The sequence below is a fragment of the Sander vitreus genome, chromosome 6 (genome assembly GCF_031162955.1).
Source record: "Sander vitreus isolate 19-12246 chromosome 6, sanVit1, whole genome shotgun sequence".
Taxonomy (NCBI): domain Eukaryota; kingdom Metazoa; phylum Chordata; class Actinopteri; order Perciformes; family Percidae; genus Sander; species Sander vitreus.
In genome coordinates this window covers 14790510-14809547 of record NC_135860.1, presented here as the reverse complement: position 1 = coordinate 14809547, position 19038 = coordinate 14790510, and the positions used below count along the sequence as shown (strand labels likewise).

The 19038-nt window shown below is 40.1% G+C and overlaps 1 protein-coding gene across 1 annotated transcript in view; it reads left to right on the top strand.

The window, feature by feature from the left end:
- The window catches only part of adam22 (ADAM metallopeptidase domain 22), a 53765-nt gene extending 36281 nt beyond the window's left edge, over nt 1-17484 (top strand). Inside the window, exons 7-29 of the mRNA XM_078252944.1 lie at nt 214-280; nt 1927-2003; nt 2567-2641; nt 2890-2961; nt 5883-6049; nt 6400-6484; nt 6916-7006; nt 7102-7153; nt 10734-10833; nt 10912-10983; nt 11320-11412; nt 12144-12224; nt 12358-12408; nt 12493-12556; nt 12665-12770; nt 12857-12976; nt 13202-13370; nt 13648-13759; nt 14517-14607; nt 14964-15017; nt 16068-16268; nt 16764-16864; nt 17414-17484. Of these exons, the coding sequence (XP_078109070.1) occupies nt 214-280; nt 1927-2003; nt 2567-2641; nt 2890-2961; nt 5883-6049; nt 6400-6484; nt 6916-7006; nt 7102-7153; nt 10734-10833; nt 10912-10983; nt 11320-11412; nt 12144-12224; nt 12358-12408; nt 12493-12556; nt 12665-12770; nt 12857-12976; nt 13202-13370; nt 13648-13759; nt 14517-14607; nt 14964-15017; nt 16068-16268; nt 16764-16864; nt 17414-17484 (2172 nt within the window). The remainder of the gene's footprint in view (nt 1-213; nt 281-1926; nt 2004-2566; nt 2642-2889; nt 2962-5882; nt 6050-6399; nt 6485-6915; nt 7007-7101; nt 7154-10733; nt 10834-10911; nt 10984-11319; nt 11413-12143; nt 12225-12357; nt 12409-12492; nt 12557-12664; nt 12771-12856; nt 12977-13201; nt 13371-13647; nt 13760-14516; nt 14608-14963; nt 15018-16067; nt 16269-16763; nt 16865-17413) is intronic.
- The last annotated feature ends 1554 nt before the right edge of the window (nt 17485-19038 follow it).

The window sequence follows — 19038 nt, the reverse complement described above, 5'->3', positions numbered from 1 at the left end:
GCCAGGTGCAATATTAACAAAACTGACAGTCCACCTAATCAACATATAGGTCATCAATACAGATGAGACAGAATCCAACAAACAGCATGTAGTCTCATTTTTGGACACTTTAACTTGAACACAGCTGCGTGACTCCCGTCTGCATATCAGACATTTGGCTGTGATCTGTCTCACTGATGAACTTGATTGAATTCTGCTTTTTGTGTCTTTCAGGGCGATGTCCGCATTCACATGATATATAAATCTGCAGGGCATGAGGGATTTAATGAGCTCCTCAATGGTAAGATGATGACTGAATGCATGAGGAGTATTTTAATATTTTCCTCAGCAGGGTCCTGGGCCTCCCCACCAATGCCTTCCATAAAGCCCCCCCCCCCCACCCACCCACCTCAGTGACGACTCTCTCCATCCAAGACCTCAACCTTAATCCCTGTCCCCAAGAAGCCAAGGACCACAGGACTTAATGACTTCAGACCCATCGCCCTGACCTCTGTGGTTATGAAGTCCTTTGAGCGCCTCGTGCTTTCACACCTCAAAGACATCACGACCCCCTCCTGGACCCCCTGCAGTTTGCCTACAGAGCCAATAGGTCTGTAGACAATGCAGTCAACCTGGCCCTCCACTACATCCTCCGGCACCTGGACTCCACAGGAACCTACGCCAGAAGTTTGTGGACCTTTAACACCATCATCCCGGCTCTACTCCAGGAGAAACTCTCCCAGCTAGGCGTGCCTGACTCCACCTGCAGGTGGATCACTGACTTCCTGTCTGACAGGAAGCAGCATGTGAAGCTGGGGAAACACGTCTCCAACTCACAGATCATCAGCACCGGATCCCCCCAGGGCTGTGTTCTTTCCCCCCTGCTCTTCTCCCTGTACACCAACAGCTGCACCTCCAGTCACCAGTCTGTCAAGCTTCTGAAGTTCGCGGACGACACCTCCCTCATCGGACTCATCTCTGATGGTGACGAGTCCGCCTACAGGTGGGAGGCTGACCACCTGGTGCAAGCAAAACAATCTAGAGCTCAACGCTCTAAAGACAGTGGAGATGGTTGTGGACTTGAGGAAGAACCCAGCCCCACCTGCCCCCATCACCCTCTGTGGCTCCACAATTGACACTGTGGAGTCTTTCCGCTTCCTGGGAACTACCATCTCCCAGGACCTCAAGTGGGAGCTGAACATCAGCTCCCTCGTGAAGAAAGCACAACAGAGGATGTACTTCCTGCGGCAGCTGAAGAAATTCAACCTGCCAAAGACAATGATGGTGCACTTCTACACAGCCATCATTGAGTCCATCCTCACATCCTCCATCACCATCTGGTACGCTGCTAGCACTGCCAAGGACAAGGGCAGACTGCAGCGTGTCATTCGGTCTGCAGAGAAGGTGATTGGCTGCAATCTGCTGCCACTCCAGGGCCACCAGGACTCTGAAGGGTGCTGGAAAGATTGTGGCCGACCCCTCCCACCCCGGTCACAAACTCTTTGAGTCACTCCCCTCTGGCAGGAGGCTGAGGTCCATCAGGACCAAAACCTCACGTCACATGAACAGCTTTTTCCCATCCACCACTAGCCTTATTAACAAGGCCCGGAAACCACTCTGACACTCCACCTTCATGCAACTGTTCTCTCTCTGCTGTAATGCTCTTTGCTCTTATTATTTTTTATTTATATCTTTATTTATTCTTTATTTTTAACTTAATACATACTGTGTACATATACGTATACTTATATTGTTTATACGTATACTTATATTGTTTAATATTCCATCTAAAGAATGTGTGACGTGCACCAACAACACCAAAACAAATTCCTTGTATGTGTTAAAAAACATACTTGGCAATAAAACCCTTTCTGATTCTGAATATGATTAATATTTATTTAAAAAAAAAAAAGTAGTGACATTTTTTATTTATTGAATGTTTTGTAGGTGATCTTCCAGAGCCACCTTTTCCCAGCCCCCCATTTCCAGGATCCAAAGTTGTTCACAGGAGAAAAAAGAGACAGGTATTTCTCCTCTGCTGGCATATTTGTTGTCCTCATCATTAGCAGAATGAACTCATGTTGACTTTATGATGTGCATACGAATGTTTGTGTGAGTGTGAGATAAAACCTGATTATCACGTTGCTTCCCCGCCTGTATGTTTCATGTAAATTCTCAAAGCTAAAGAGAGAGTGCTGTTTCATTACTGTCTTCCCACACAACAGCTATCCATCCCTCTCTTCTTCTTCATGAAGTATTTACCTTGTGAGTTGAGGCTGCTTGCTCATCTTTTCTTAGTCACAGTCAGATGTCTGCAGCTGTCGGTCTCTCAACCTTCAGAGCTGCTCTCATCTTTATTTGGAATCTGGAAAAAAGACAAACCTGGTTTAGCTTTGCAAAGTTCATCCTTATTGATTTGTTTTTTTAAATTTTATTTTATTGGTGACGCATGAGACATGAGTTGATCTTTGTGTTTAGTGTTTGTGCTGTTCTGAAAGTGTCTTTGATGTTTAAAAGTCTTGGTTAAGGAAAGTTAGCTGTCTGTTATTTTTTTTTATAAAAGTGGCAACTGTGTTCTTCTTCTCAGGCTCAACATGTGTCACGCAGTGTAGAGGATGAGACCAAATACATTGAGTTGATGGTGATCAATGACCATTTAATGGTAAGTAGATGATATGATAGACTGTATACTGTAATATTAATTATATAACTCCAAATAGTACCTTTATTGTGCATAAAACAAACAGTTTTGAGCCACTGACTTAAATTCACTGGGAATGAACACAATAAATGTGACACTGACACTGGCTCCTTATACACATTTAAATGGCTTAAATTGAATTTGTTCCATTATGAATACCACATTTATTTGTTTCCTCTCCATCCCTCTCTCTCTGTCTCTCTCTTCAGTACAAGAAGCATCGGCTTTCCGTTGGGCACACAAATAACTATGCTAAGTCAGTGGTCAATATGGCTGACATGGTAAGAATTGTATTGATCCTCTTCTTGGAAAGCTTGCCACAAGCACTCCAAGGTATTACAGCTGAGCATTGCACTGATTTCTCATTTAACCAACCTCACTCTCTACATTTAAAACCTCTCCTGGCCCATAATATGCTGCGTGCAGTCATTAACCAGCCAGTCATGAGTTTTCAGAGGACTGAAACAGCAGTGACATCCCAACAGTACTGAGGCAGATATTTCAATGTTTCATTATTTGTAGCCATATCTGTTTGATGTGGTACTGAAATCTGACCTGCCACAGGGTCATGTCTGTAAGCTGATAGGCTGGTGAAGCTGGGGAAAGGTCACACTTTTTGTCGTGCCCTTGGAGAGGATCATATGAAGCAGACTCTATTTGGGATGTACACATTGATTTCCATGTGCGAGTATAGTTGCCTTTTTTCCCCAGTGTATGCTGCCCCAGCACCACAGCACAGAGGCCGCATTCACAGTGGCATCACATATGAAAAATGTTACAGCAATTATTTATCACAGTGGGTAAAAATATACAAAATATGATAATATTAGAATAATATATAAAGATAATATTAACATTTTTATAGATTGTAGTCTGTAAAACGTGTCCTTGTTTGAAAAAGGAATTGTCAGAGTTATGGTCCCTTTCCCAAACCAATGTCCACCCACCACATAAGTCACATGTCACATGCAGGAAACATCTGTTACTATGGATAGTGACACAGTGCTCATTCCCAGCATTTACTGTAAAGGAAATGGTACATTCCCTTTTTAAATTCATGTGCATATAAGGGTTTAAAGTGCTCATATTCTCATTTTCAGGTTCATAATTGTATTTAGAGGTTATATTAGAATAGGTTTACATGGTTTAATTTTCAAAAAACACCATATTTTTGTTGTACTGCACATTGCTGCAGCTCCTCTTTTCCCCCTGTGTGTTGAGCTCTCTGTTTTAGCTACAGAGTGAGACATCTCACTTCTGTTCCATCTTTGTTGGGAGTCGCACATGGGCAGTACCTAGGTAAGGACTACAACCCAGTCAGAAGCAGAGTATGAGGGCGTCCCACGCTAGCAGCTAGGCGAGCATTATAACGTGTTACAAAGTGACGCACGTTCATCATGGAAGTAAAGGCTGGACTACAATAGAGCTGTTTGGAGCAGTTTGTGAACAGTGTTTTCTGTTGGAGATGGTAAGTCCCTTTGGGGAGGACTTTGGGCTTTTTCACTTTGTAAACCTATAACGTGAACAAAAAAGATATATAACACAATAAAGGAAAGTGGAAAAGCCAAAAAGCATAATATGAGCACTTTAAGAAAAAAACAATCTTAACTCGAAGTCCACTTTTTCAACCACATCTCACGTATCTAATTTACTCAAGTTGTCATTTCAAGACATGAACCTTGAACTAAAACATTTTTGTCAGATAACTATTTCAAAGGTTCAGAATTAACTTTCATGCTCAACGAATTAAATACAGTTTGGGGGGAAAAGGGATGGCTCCTTTTACTTCTCTTTAATGCTCATTCTGTGATTTTTAAACTCAACATGAGAAGGTGGTGTTAGAAACATATAAGTGTATGTACATGACTGAAATAATCTTTACAAAGTAGCGTAATGCATATGATGTTTTCGCCATTATTTGCACAGTACCTGGTTTGAGATGCTTCTGTCTCCAGTTTGCGCCTCAGTGTATTACCTTTACTTTTGAATCACAGCTAATCATCCCGTTTTCAAAAAAAATAAATACCCGGCAATCTTTGGAAAAACCCAAACGTTGTTTACCAACACTCACCGCTGCTCTGAAGGTATATGTAGAATCTTTAAAGACTCTTCCAACCATCTGGATAAAAAAATATTTCATCCTCTGAACAATAAAAAAAGATTTTCAACTCATCTCTCAAATTGTGACTGTATTTCCTAATCCAAGTAGCCGAGAGTGACATATGCGCGTAAAGCACAAGTAAAGCATGTATAAAATACAATTTTGGAAAGAAACATCAATATATACCAATATAACATATTATAATATCTGTAATATAACACATTTGGTTCACATACAAAGTGAGCAAGGACATGACTTTTCTGGCTACCATCTTTGTTCAGTTTAGGAAACAAAGGATGTTAGACGGGTCTTTTCTGGAAATACTGTACCTTCAGAATGGTAGTAAGTGTTGTTAAGTGACCTTCTGGGTTTTTCAAAGATCACAGGTACCTGGTAGAGCACGCGCCCATATACAGGGTTTACTCCTCGACGCAGCGGCCGCGGGTTTGACTCCAACCTGTGGCCCTTTGCTGCATTTCATTCCCCCTCTCCCCTTTCATGTCTTCAGCTGTCCTATAAATAAAGACCTAACATAATTTAAAAAAATAATCTTTAAAGATCACAGGTTATTTTTATATCTGAGAATCGGATGCTTAGCTCTGACTCGAATGTATAGAGGCACAAACTAGAACTCGGATGGATCTTAAACCCAAGTGGAGCTGATAGGGTGAGGTTGTAGGGGCCGGATTGGGATTGAGCTATTCATGTCACTTACTCTCTGCTCTGTCAGCTTTGTCTTGAGACTGTTGGCATTTATCTTAAACAGCGAGGCTTTGCTCTTGTTCTCTTCTCCTGGTACCCCAATAGATTTCCATCTTATGAAAGCAAACATTATTATTTGCCAGTTTGCTCTCTATGTCCTTCAGACTGTTACCCTTATTGACTGCATTTAGCCGGCTGTAATGTGCTGCTGTCTGGTGGCAGGATCAGACTGATCACACTGACTGTCTGACTGGTGCTGTTACAACAGACAGCTGGAGATGTTGATGAATATGAAGCGTGTCAGTCAGTTTCAATATCCATCATTTATTCTTTGGCACTTTGAGATTATGACTTTCAAAAGATAACTTGCTGATAATAAATCTACTTTTAACTGGCCAGATTTTCAAGGAACAGCTTAATACCCGGATTGTGCTGGTTGCCATGGAGACGTGGTCAGCTGACAACAAATTCAACATTGACGATGACCCCATGGTGACGCTGAGGGAGTTCATGAAGTTTCGAAAAGACTTCATCAAGGAGAAATGCGACTCTGTTCACCTCTTCTCGTGAGTCAGAATATTTAATGTGTATATAAAACAACTTTAATAATTCCATATTTATCCCAGCACCCTTTGCACTCTGCAGCATTGCGTTACTGTCTTGACTGCAAATGTTATCGTTTTGTCTTTTATATATATCGATTTTTTTTAATATATATATTTATATTTGTACATAGTAGTCAATGTTGATGTTTACCTTGTTTAGCTTTGTTGTTCTATTTTCTAGCTGTTGTTTATTTCTGTGCAAGAACATTGAGAGTAACAAAAACCAGACCTGATTCTGATTAAAAGGATTTTCTTGTGTGCTCGGCACTCAGCATCTTTTTATTAAACACATAACTTTCTTTTCTCATCAGAGGGAATCGTTTCCATAGCAGCTGGGGAGGAGCTTCCTATATGGGAGGAGTTTGCTCCCGGACTAAAGGAGGGGGAGTCAATGAAGTGAGTCTTAAACCACAAATTAATGATTACAGATTTCCCAAAACTCCAAATTCACTGTCAGCTGACTTTTGAATAGATATAGGCAACATGGAGTACAGTCATGTTGCCAGTGAATCCTAATCTTTTGCTCTTTATTTTCTTCTTAAAAAAGGCAGCATATTTAAAATGTCTTATCAATATACTGTGCATTTATTCCTGTTATACACTGCAGTTTTAGCCATTTAGTTTCTGTTATTCAACTTAATGAGTTAATCTAATGATTTTGGGATGCCTTTTTGGGACACCATTTATTCTTTCCAGACTTTATCTGATATCCTGTTGATTTTCTGTCCCCTTCTCTCTCTCTCTCTCTCTCTCTCTCTCTCTCTCTCTCTCTCTCTCTCTCTCTCTCTCTCTCTCTCTCTCTCTCTCTCTCTCTCTCTTTTTATCAGTATGGGAAAACAGATGAGATGGCCATAACCCTCGCTCAGTCTCTTGGACAGAACATTGGCATCTTCTCTGACAAGAAGAGGATCCTCAATGGTACACAGTTCAACCTTAATTAATTTTTTTTTCTTACTTTTCAAGCACACATTCATTTTTTAAGCTTCCTTTCTATGCGATGGGATTTTTTCTAGGCGAGTGCAAGTGTGATGATCGTTGGTCGGGCTGTATCATGGATGATGTTGGGTAAGTAACTTTTACAGAACATTTCCTCATCAATTCATCTCAACAGAGACAGACGACAGTTTCCCCAAAAAATTGACGAAAATCCGGCTGAGATCTAAAATTGTCCATTTGAAAAAAATCTGTTTTTGAGTCAGTGAGCAGTTGTTACTCTTTTTTTATTGATATCAGAGACACATTTTAATCACAACATCAAAGTTGGATACAATGTTGTACTTGCTTTAATGCTAACATCACACTGGACTGAAAAAAACATTGCATATTTGTTTTCTCAATAATTTGTTTTTTATTTGAAATGGATGTGTATTGTCACCAAAGAGTTAAATGAAAGCAAAACTCAGATTGAGTGTGGTCCATTTTTGTTTATAATTTGAACTAAAGTATATGTCCTATATATCTCAAAGCAGTTAAAAGTTAATTACATTTTTAATAATCTTTATATTATTTGTAAGGGGCCATATACAATATTAAACATACATGTTACAATCTGATGTACTGTACCAGAGTTAGCTTAAAGCTAATTTTCATCTTCAGTCCTTTGACAGTTCACAATTAAAACATATAATGCACAGTGACAGAACAGCACTTAACAAAATAGACTAATATAACACATTATACACACACACACACACACACACACACACACACACACACGACACAACAGCAAAAAGTATATGTAAGAAAATGATGTTCATCTAAAATTTCATCAAAGTATTTTCTTATTTATCAGTGTAAATATGCTGTTATTAATATTTCCATCCACTGGAGTATTATTGTCGTTTGATAATTCACCACTAGGTGTCAGTCTGAGTGTATTTTCCGTATGGCTTGTTTATATAACTTCATTGGGCTTCTTTGAGCAGTAATGTGTTATATAATCTGATGCTTGCTAAGATTAGAAAATAGGTGATACATCAGTCTGTGTATGTTTTGTGTTTCCAGTTTCATGCAGAAATCATGTCTTAAAATGTTTGTCTTAACATGTGTTTGTGTACATCTGTAGTGTTATTACTGAACAGGCTTTCTGTGAGCATATGGATGTAACTGTGTGTTGTGTCTGTAAAAGCCTCTGCGATGTGTGTGTGTGTGTGTGTGTGTGTGTGTGTGTGTGTGTGTGTGTATATATATATATATATACCCCTCTTCTTAAATACTTCTCGCGTTCCCCCTCTATCCCGAATGGGACAGCAGGTGAGCAGAAGCTTGGCTAGAACGTTGCCTGTGCTGTTTTTAACCAACTGGCTGCCTCGGAGGGGTTGTCAGTCATCACAACCTTTCCTGTCTCATCCAACAGCACTACAGCCGCTGTGGCCCCAGCTTCTCTTTGTTATTCAAATGATATGAACAAATACAGTTTGATGTCCCTTTATTATTATACACAGACTGTATTTTTCATAATCATTTTGTACAATTTCACATGTACTTTACGTGTATTATTTCGTTTTTGAATGTCACCGGCTGATCAGCCAAGACAATTTTATTGATTTGATTATTCTAACTATTATCAATAGGCTCCTTCTCCCTCTTGCCCTTTGAAAGTAAGGACTTTTCATCACTTCCTTTAAGCCATGTTTAACCGATTGATACAGTCTGCAATGTCATTCTCATCTTAGGCCAATATTTGACTACCTCATTTCCCTGTAACGACACTCCCCTAACACTCCCTGTCCAGGTTCTGCTTTATTGGTTTACCATAATAAACCTGCTATAATGTCATTGACACATGACAGAGGACAGGTGACTCTGCACTCCTATGAGCCTGTCACTGTGTATGGACCTGGCCCAGATCTGTATTCTCTAAAATAAAGTCAATGGTATTTCAGACGCTTGTATTCAATGAGCAACCTCAGTCATGTCCATTGATGGACATTTATTTTTATCCCTCAGCACCTGCATGTCTGATCAACTTAACCTGACTACTAACTGTTCTCACATTTCTCACAGGGTTTTAGCTGTATGTCCTTGTGTGTGTGTGTGTGTGTGTGTGTGTGTGTGTGTGTGTGAGTCGATTTGTCTGTTCACATATATGTATGCACGTATTGTTTGAGCATACATTACGGTTGAGTTAGTATTTAGAATTGTTTAATATATATATATATATATTTTTTTTTAACATATCTTTTCTTTCTCATGAAAGAATTGATTTTGCCGTGATCAAACCAGGGCAGAATATGAATTATAAAGGGTGTAACGTTGAATTTTATTTATATTTTCTGATCTAATTAAATCAAAAAGTCAGAAATACATTGTAACAAGGACAAACATGAATGATTGCGGTTCGGTGTGGTTCAGACACCACCTATCAGCCACTAGGGGGTGATAGACTGACTGAATGAATGATGAAAGAAATGATTGAGGATGCTAGTGGATCTTTTTCTGGTACGTTAGGTGCTTCATGTATTTTATGAAAGAAATATACACACTTCAAGCAAATAATACTGTAGTATGTTTTTTAATCTATGGAAATGCATATTTTAATCCCGTGGTTTTATGTGCTGTGAAATGAAAAGTATTCTACACCTCCTCTTGGTGACCAGTGAATAATTCAAGCATGTTTCATCTTTGTTTCACCCCTTGTTATGGTTTAAAGGGGGATAAACACTACAAGATTTTGACGCGATTAAGCACTGGTGCAAATTTTGAAATCAAAGATGCAAATCTCTGTGATAGTCGGGACAACTTTAAACCTGATTAGTTTAGGAAATCTACCTGAAATATTGTAGTGTGCTTCATCCATCATCAAGGCGTCATTACTGGCCCCTTGTACAACCATTATCACTGGAGGTGGTTTCATGTAGCCACATTTCATATCAAACGATGACGACCTCTCACTGAGTCTGTCTGTTATTGCATTGTCTCCTGAGCCAGTCCTGGTGAGCGCACTACCAGAGGCACTCTAGTTAAACATGTGCCAGCAGCATAATTAGCATTAAGTGACGGATGGTGCAGCAGAAGATATTAAAGTGCTGCTCAGGTTTCTCAGGGTCAGTGTCATTACAAGCATCAAAATGAACACAGGCATTTTTTATTGCAATAGATTTGCTCATATACTTTTTTTTTTTTTTTTACTGTTTGGGCTTCAGGTGAATGTGATATAAAGCTGGATTTTTATAATATCATTTTAAATTTGTTGAATACTGATGTGATCATTTTAGTATCACACGATAATGCAATAACTGTTTTTGTGAATCATCCACAATATTCAAGTTCATTTCCAGGACAAATTCATAAATGCATCTCCATATGATCCTCACAATCTTAGCTCTAATGTATATCTACCTCCATGTTGTTGTAAGGATCTCCTCTGAACTGTGAGTATGGTAAACCTGTGGTAAAACCTGAAATAGTAATGGAACTGTGAAAAGAAATACAAACTTTATTAAATATGACAAACCTGCTATGGCGTTGTCTGTTTCACTGAAATGAAATATGAGGTTTGAAAAGTTGTGTGGGTAAAAACATTTAAAACTATTTTGTCCTGTAATTTGTTTTTGGGGAACAAGGCTTGTCTCTCCCAGTATTATCTCAAGATGCTGTCTGTATCCATGGTAACTGCATAATATGCTGCGGTTGTGTTGAACAGTTTCTACCTGCCCAAGAGGTTCTCCGACTGCAACGTGGAGGAGTACCATAACTTTCTAAACAGCGGTGGAGGAGCCTGTCTGTTCAACAAACCTCTGAAGGTATGTCACACTCACACATACTCATACATGTGTCTTTTTAGTAGTTGGAATATTAATATTGCCCCCCCCCCCTCTCAGCTGTTGGACCCTCCAGTGTGTGGAAATGGCATCGTGGAGCCAGGAGAGGAGTGTGACTGTGGCAGCCCAGCGGTAAGTTACAGTACTGTAGATGACTGGATGCTAATCAAAGTATCTTTATTAGTCTCCCTAAGGAGAATTAGTTTTGGACACTGGGAAATACAGAGATGTACTACCCTAAGGGTTAACTTAACAAAACCACCTGCTGTATCTGACTAATAAGAGGCAATTTGATGGAGTAATGCCATTGGAGAAATCAAGGCGCTGCCCACAGTGATAACAATTATAGAGTTTGTCTGGAGAGACCTCTGTTTAAATGGATCATTCTGTTAGATGAGATAATGTGTTACATGAAACAACTTACATCAAATTAAAGGAAGACAACTGAGAGCCGTTTCTGTCTTTTAGGAGTGTGCCAGAGAGGGGGAGGCCTGCTGTGACAAGTGCACCCTGACCCAAGGCTCCAAGTGTAGCAACGGACTCTGCTGCAACAGCTGCCAGGTACACGACAGGACACGACAACACCCTTCATCCTCTGCTGGGGTGTAGAAGGATGCCTTTTTTGGTCTTCATTGGCCATATCCACTTGGATGTACTTCAATGTTATACTGCTCTGGTTTTTCAAATGGCTAGCAAAGAAAACCTTCTCACAGTTAAAGTAATGTTAAATGTAGCCTACTGCATTTATATAGCGCTTTTCTAGTCTTAGCGACCACTTTTAAAATACGAGCCAGCAATCACACACTCATGGCAGAGGCTACCATGCAAGGTGCCAAATGCTCACTTGTAGGGAAGGGATAAACATTCAAACCCAGATGACACAGCCAGGCTCAGTATATTCCCCATGCACTTTGACATGTAGACTGCAGGAGACTCCAGGGATTGAACCACCGACCTTCCAATTAGACGACCGCTCTACCTCCTGAGTTACAACCAGCCCTGTAGAGATGCTAAATCTAAGACCAACAGGAATAAGCGACAATAAGTTTACTACTTTTTTTTAACCAATAATGTCCTCTTTGAGCTTTCCCTTCTCCAGACTACAAGTGAGATGGTCTTGACAGCCCTTTGACACTGTCAAATACCTGAATGAATAAATGAATGTAGTTGAGTTATGGATGAGTACACTGACTTGTCATAGATGGAGTAATGGTAGTTTGGGATGTCAAGAGGTTCCTGTTCCTCTGACACCACGCCTAATTACAAACACTCTTTATTCTCTGCTGCTACAGATGGAGTTCATGGGAGTTGTGTGCAGAGACGCCGTGAACGACTGCGACATCCCAGAAAACTGCACAGGCAACTCCAGCCAGGTGAGCATGAGCTTCCCTCACACAGTTTTCTGCATCCAGAGTTATAAACGTAATACTCTGAATATCACAGGATATGCAATACTCATACAATGCATCACAGTATATCTGATGTTTTCTTTGTATTTTTTTGCAGTGTCCACCAAATGTGCACAAGATGGATGGCTACACGTGTGAAAAGGACCAGGTAAGATATTGAAATACTTTACATTTAAAAAGTCTTTACCTCTGCACAGGTGACGCCTTTTAGACACTAAATTTCTCACTACAGGGTCGATGCTTCAATGGAAGGTGCAAAACCAAAGACAGACAGTGCAAGTACATTTGGGGAGAGAGTAAGTGGGATATTCCTATGTGCAAATTGATTTTGTATTGACAAATCTGCAAAAGACTACATGTATCTACTGTAGATGTTAATGTTCATCGTGTTGTGTCTCCCTCAGAGGCAACAGCGGCCGACAAGTTCTGTTACGAGAAGTTGAACATCGAAGGGACAGAGAAAGGCAACTGTGGGAAGGACAAGGACACCTGGATCCAGTGTAACAAACAGTGAGCGAGTCCTTTCTGTGACTGAACCCTGTGCAGTTTGTCTTATTTTACTCTCTGTGATGTTTGGTTGCATTTTTGTGTTTCAGGGATGTTCATTGTGGGTACCTGCTGTGCTCCAACATCTCACCTGCCCCGCGATTGGGAGAGCTGCAGGGAGGGCTGACCTCTTTCTCAGTAGCCCGGCACAGTGCTTCTCTTGATTGCAGGTACACATCATTGAGGAAACTTCCTAACAAAAGAGCCTTGTTCCTTGGTTCTGTATTCCAAGCTGTGCACAGCAGAGCAAAGGCAACATTCACAGTTCTACTATAATTAAGTTTGAAAGGATACATTTTCAGTGGCCCCGTGTCTTTTATTCCAACATTTATGTGAATTCAACACAGTCGCTCTCATGTTAAGTGCTGTGTGTGACTGCATGTTTTGTTGTTCAGCGGTGCTCATGTGGTGATCGACGGAGATACTGACCTGGGTTACGTCGAGGATGGGACCGCCTGCGGGACAGACCGCATCTGTTTCAATCACAAATGTCTCCCCATCCAACAGTTCAACTTCAGCACCTGCCCCGGGACCACCGATAAGACCGTCTGCTCTGGACACGGGGTACACGCGCACACACACACACACACACACACACACACACACACACACACACACACACAAATCAAATATAAGTCAGGGATGTATACATGTATATATTAACGATAAAGTTGAGAAACAACAAATACATAAAGTTCTAATTTGCTTGACAGAGCTTGCTAACGATAATGTTACTTATTAGAGAGATAGATAGATACATCAAAGATCATATAAAAACACCTAACAGTTATGGGACAGTGCCATTTTTTTACACTTTTCTTTTTTTAATTTCATGCTGTAGGTCTGCAGTAGTGAGCTGAAGTGTGTGTGTTACCTGGGCTGGGCAGGAGAGGACTGTAACTCCACGTCTCCTCTCAGTTATCTTGTCGTCGGACCCACTGCTCCAGTTTCAGGTGAGAGATGTTAACGCTCTCACTATTTGTTGCCTCTATCCATTCCTCTCTTCATCTCACATTTTCTGCATCTTTTCTTCATCCATTCATCTCTGCTTTTCATACCTCTCAACTCTTTCCATCTCGTTCTACTGTTAAACTACCTCCCTTTCATCAATCCCATTCACAAATATTATGTTGACGCTTTTCTTTTCTTTTTTTGTTTTAGCTACTGCGTCGGGTTTCATGTCTGCTCATTAAAACCAGCTGCATTTGTATTCACTGAACCATGCATGTCATCATTTTTGTTTTTCATTATTTTCACACTCATTCTTTGTCGACAGGCTGATGTCTTTGACGGAGTGACTTGAGGTCAGATTTGAGTTCCTTTTCATTGTATTTGTCCTGTCTTTGATGTCATATCCTGATCCTCTTCCTCTCACACCTCAACTTCAGCATCTCCTGGGTCGGCTAATTCTGAACATTATTGAGATAAAAAAAAAAACAGGCCGTTTGTAATGTTATCCTGAATGGGAACCAACTGCACATGTAAGTTCCCCTCAGAATAGTGCTATGGGGTGACAGCAGTTTGTTCTCAGTTCGTTCTCCCTTGTTCTCCTTTTACACTTTTCCTGCTAAGTGTACTGTGTTTTTGTGTTCTGCTGCAGTGTTTTGTGGTTTGTGTATCCCCTTGTGTCCACACGATTCAGGAAACAAGAGACACACATTCAATTAACACACATTCGCCTCCCCACTCTTCTCTCTCCCTCTGTCTCAGGTATCACCAGTACCAACATCATTATCGGGGCCATCACAGGCTCCATCCTCGTCCTCGCCCTCATACTGGCTGTTACAGCCTGGTGTTACAAGTGAGTGTCCCTTCAGCCTGCATGTGTCATGTTTTACATCTGTGGTTCCCAACCCGGTGGTCTGGACCTCCAGTAAGGGTCACCAGGAGAAATTTGAGTGGTCAGCAGATAATTAAATCATATTTCTGCTACACACAGTAATGTTTGTGAATTACACAATATTCTTGGATCTGAAGGGCTTCTAAAACAAATTCAAAAAAAGCAAGAAAAAAAAATGACAAGGGTTTCGCAAGTCGATACTGCATCATTTTGAGGGGTCACAAGTCAACAAGGCTGGGAATCACTGCTTTATATAATGCAACACATTTAACAAAAGTTGTATTTTTGCTGGACTGAGGATACTCTTTTCTTCACAGGAGCTACAAGCAGAGATGCTACGTTGAGTCTGAAGTTCACCGAAGATTCTGCCGGTTTGCTCACTTTAAAGCAACACTATGTAACTTTTAGCGCGAGCTGTAGTTCCAATGAGACAACCTGTAGGGGGACCGAAGCGGGAAAAGTTACATAGTCTTGCTTTAACTCTATTTCCACTGTGCTGCATTTAAGTTAATTTTACATGACATTTACATGTTTTGAGAGTTAGTGTCCTGTTAATAATGTTTTTTAACACATTTTTGTCTGATGGTTAATAATATGGATATATACATCCAAAACCCAGTGCAAAATCTACATTACAAATCAGCTGTAGGAAGAGAAATATCCTCATGGTCCTGCAAAAAGACCAGTGGTGGAAGAAGTACTCAAATCCTTTACTCAAATAAAACTATCAATACCACAGTGTTAATTTACTCTATTACAATTTTACTTCTTTAAAAATTCAAATTCAAGTATTATTATCAAAATGTACTTAAAGTTTCAAAAGTGAAAGATAAAAATGCATTTTTCAAAACGTCCCCACTTGACTGCTATTACGTATGTATATAACATTATTAGATTATTATTACATATGCATTGACATGTAAGCAGCATTGAACTGTTGGAGTTGGTCGGGAGTGGAGCCATTTTTTCTATATTGTGGGGCAGTTTAGGATGTGAAAACCACCATGTTTTAGAGGCTGATCCTACTGTTTGTTTTGTACACAAAATCTTAAACTGAAAGTTAACTAGTAACTATAGCTGTCACATAAATGGAGCGGAGTAAACAATACAATATTTATCTCTAAAATGTAGTGGAGTAGAAGAACAAAGTACCTCAAATTGTACTTGAGTAAATGTAAATAATTGCTTTCCACCACTGAGAATGGCATCATTATACCACTGCCACTGCTGTTAAACTGTAGTGGGAGAGAAAGCTCACTTATACAGTAGGAAGTTCAGTTGATGTAAATGCAACACAGCCACAAGCTATGTTATTGAACACCATAGATTTGTGATAAATAACTTCATAGGAATATCTGAAGGGGGACTTTTTCTGTAATTACTGTGATTTCATATCTAAAATCATTCTTCTGTATTTCCAGGCAAATGCCCCCAGGTGACTATGTAACAAAGCCTGGGGATGCAGACTCCTTTTACAGTGACATGCCTCCAGGTGTAAGCACAAACTCCGGCTGCAGCTCCAAGAAGAGGTCAGCCTGCCTGTCTCACCTGCAGATTTGCACACTGTCCTTCACTCCCTCCATCCCATCCATTTCTCAGAACATCTCACTGTTTGGCTTCAGGTGTGCCATCTCATCATCACTCATTCATTTGCTGGCAATTGTGTGTGTGCGTGTGTGATTCTCTAAATCACTGGTGTGTTCATATCATGCATTGTTACCATCATGGCTTTCATGATGTGTCTCATTCTGTAAACATTTTGGAGTTGAATCAAAAATGTTTTGAAAATGATGAACATTTTGCAGATGGAGTATACAGCAGAACATACCTCACTGCTACATTTCTCATATAATATCACTTTCAGCTGCCATGTATATTGTATTAGTGCCATCTGCTGCGCTGGTGTCTTCATATTCAGCCTCTCCCTCGTCTCCAGACTCTCCACTTATCAACAGGAGCAGAAGCGTTTAGTGATTTGTAGCAGCTTGGAAGGACGATGTTGTTCTGATATTCTGTCTGTGCCGTGTGTGTGTGTGTGTGTGTGTGTGTGTGTGTGTGTGTGTGTGTGTGTGTGTGTGTGTGTGTGTGTGTGTGTGTGTGTGTGTGTGTGTGTGTAGATCTAATGGCCTATCCCACTCATGGAGCGAGAGAATCCCAGATGCCAAACACATCTCTGACATTTGTGAAAACGGGCGACCGAGGAGCAACTCATGGCAAGGTAACAACAAAATCCCCACTTATACTTAAAGTAAGAGGAAACCGTGCTTCTGTTGCACTGAAAGCTAAAACCAAAACTAATGCAGGAAAAAGGCAGGACACCTGTGGTTAAAAAAAACAAGGAAATAAATCACCTCATGTCTTTAGCATTATTGTATAGTTGTCTAAACTACTGTAGCTAAAACACAAAGTATTTGTCAGAGCCAAAATAAGTGAATTCGTTTTGGGGGAACACATCGCAGTCGTACTCCTACATGTTCTCTCTTGCATTAAACATCACCCCTAGTAAATATTTTATGGTTACACTTTACTTGAAGGTATCTACATAAGCATGACATGACACTGTAATGAACGTGTCATAATCATTATAAACAAGTCATAAACATTTATGACATAACGCTTCTGTCATTAAGTGTCATTCGGTTTTTGTCATGACAAGTTAGGGTTCATGTGTCATGACAGTGTCATGTCACTCTTATGTAGATACATTCAAGTAAAGTGTTACCGATTTTGCAGTTAAAATGTGTGTTTATGTTTTGTTTCTCTCCAGGGAATCTGAGCGGTAATCGTAAGAAACTGAAAGGAAAGAAGTTCCGTGCTCGCTCCAACTCCACAGAGTAAGTTTTCTTTGGGCAAGCTGGTTATGTCCTGAGGTCAATGAACATTTAACATGAGATGTGCAGATAAGGAGAAGCTTTAGTGGAAAATAGAATTAACGGGTTCTTTAAAAAGGATAAACTGGTGTTATAATTATATATTTTTTTATGTCAACACATGCCATGAAAAGACCAAAACAAAAACTGTTTTAGTCAGTCTCTGAACACTTAGCAACTATCTTGTCCCACTGGTTCCTACTGAAGATGTAAATCATCAATCATAAAAATTAAAAAAAATGATAATAATAATCTCAAAACAACTTGGCACTGAAGGTTTTAGCAGTGGTTCCTCCAACAGAAGCATAACCTGTATTTGTTGGGAACTATTTTCACCCGTGGATTAATACACATTTGGTGCGCTCGAGAGCTTTGACAGGAATAAACTGCAGTGCCTGTGTTCACCCAGTGCAACGGTGTGGCTCATTTATGTTTTTAAGTGTTTGAACAACAATGAAGGTCTATGGCACAGAGGAATAACGGATATCATAGATAGATAGATTGATTGATTGTTCATTTAGTTTTTTTCATTAAATTTATCTGTTAAAGGTGTTTATGAAAAACACAACTCTGTACCAGAGATAGAGAGAGGTACAGTATGTATGTTACACTGAGCCTCGCAAGCTAGTCAAATCGCAAGCCAGTAAGATCACGTTGTCTCTTGCAGTGTGAACTCCCTGCTCTTGTCTGGCTTGTGAGGCTGTATTACACCTCTAAATAAACTTTTCTCACCTCTTACCTGTGTACAAGTAAAGCATTTACATATATGCCTGTTGACAGGGGCGATTCTAGGATCAGACCTTTAGGGGGGCTCTGCATTAATTTTATTAACTGATAATCTGAACAATAACGTCAGCTAACGGTTTTTGACACTATGACATTTTATAAGTCACAGTAATAATGACCAATTTGACACAGTGTTCTAACATTTAGCGATTTGAGTTGCTTACGTTTCAATTTGGGTTCTAATCTGCGCCATGGAATTACCAATGTCTTGTTCTTCTCAGAGGACTACCAACGTTAAACTTCACAACCGTCTCCTGTGCTCCCTCTGACAGATTAGATAGAGACTCACCCTAAGGCGGGAGTCTCCCACAACCACCTCCGATTGGCCAAAACTACGTTTCTGTTAACCCTTTCCTTGACTGGGTTACAGGTGCATAGCACCAGCGACAGACACACAGGATATTAAACCTGTTTCAAGCCCTTTGAAGCTGTAATTGTTTGTCCTCTGTCACTAACAGACAAGTTCGCAAACTCTCACTTGAAGCACCAAAATTGATTAAATAAATAAAATATATGTATATATATGTGTGTTTTTTATTATTATAATTTTTAGGGGGGCTGAGATGAAATTTAGGGCTTGAGGCCCCCCTAAAAAGGGTCTAAAATCGCCCATGCCTGTTGACTGTGAATGAACAGTGTGCATCGGCTGCCTCCCAGCCTGGCGTGTTGGTGTGTTTCTTTGTTTTGGGTTTGAAGGTCTTGGCTTAAAATTGTCTGCAGTGCACCTGTTCTCACT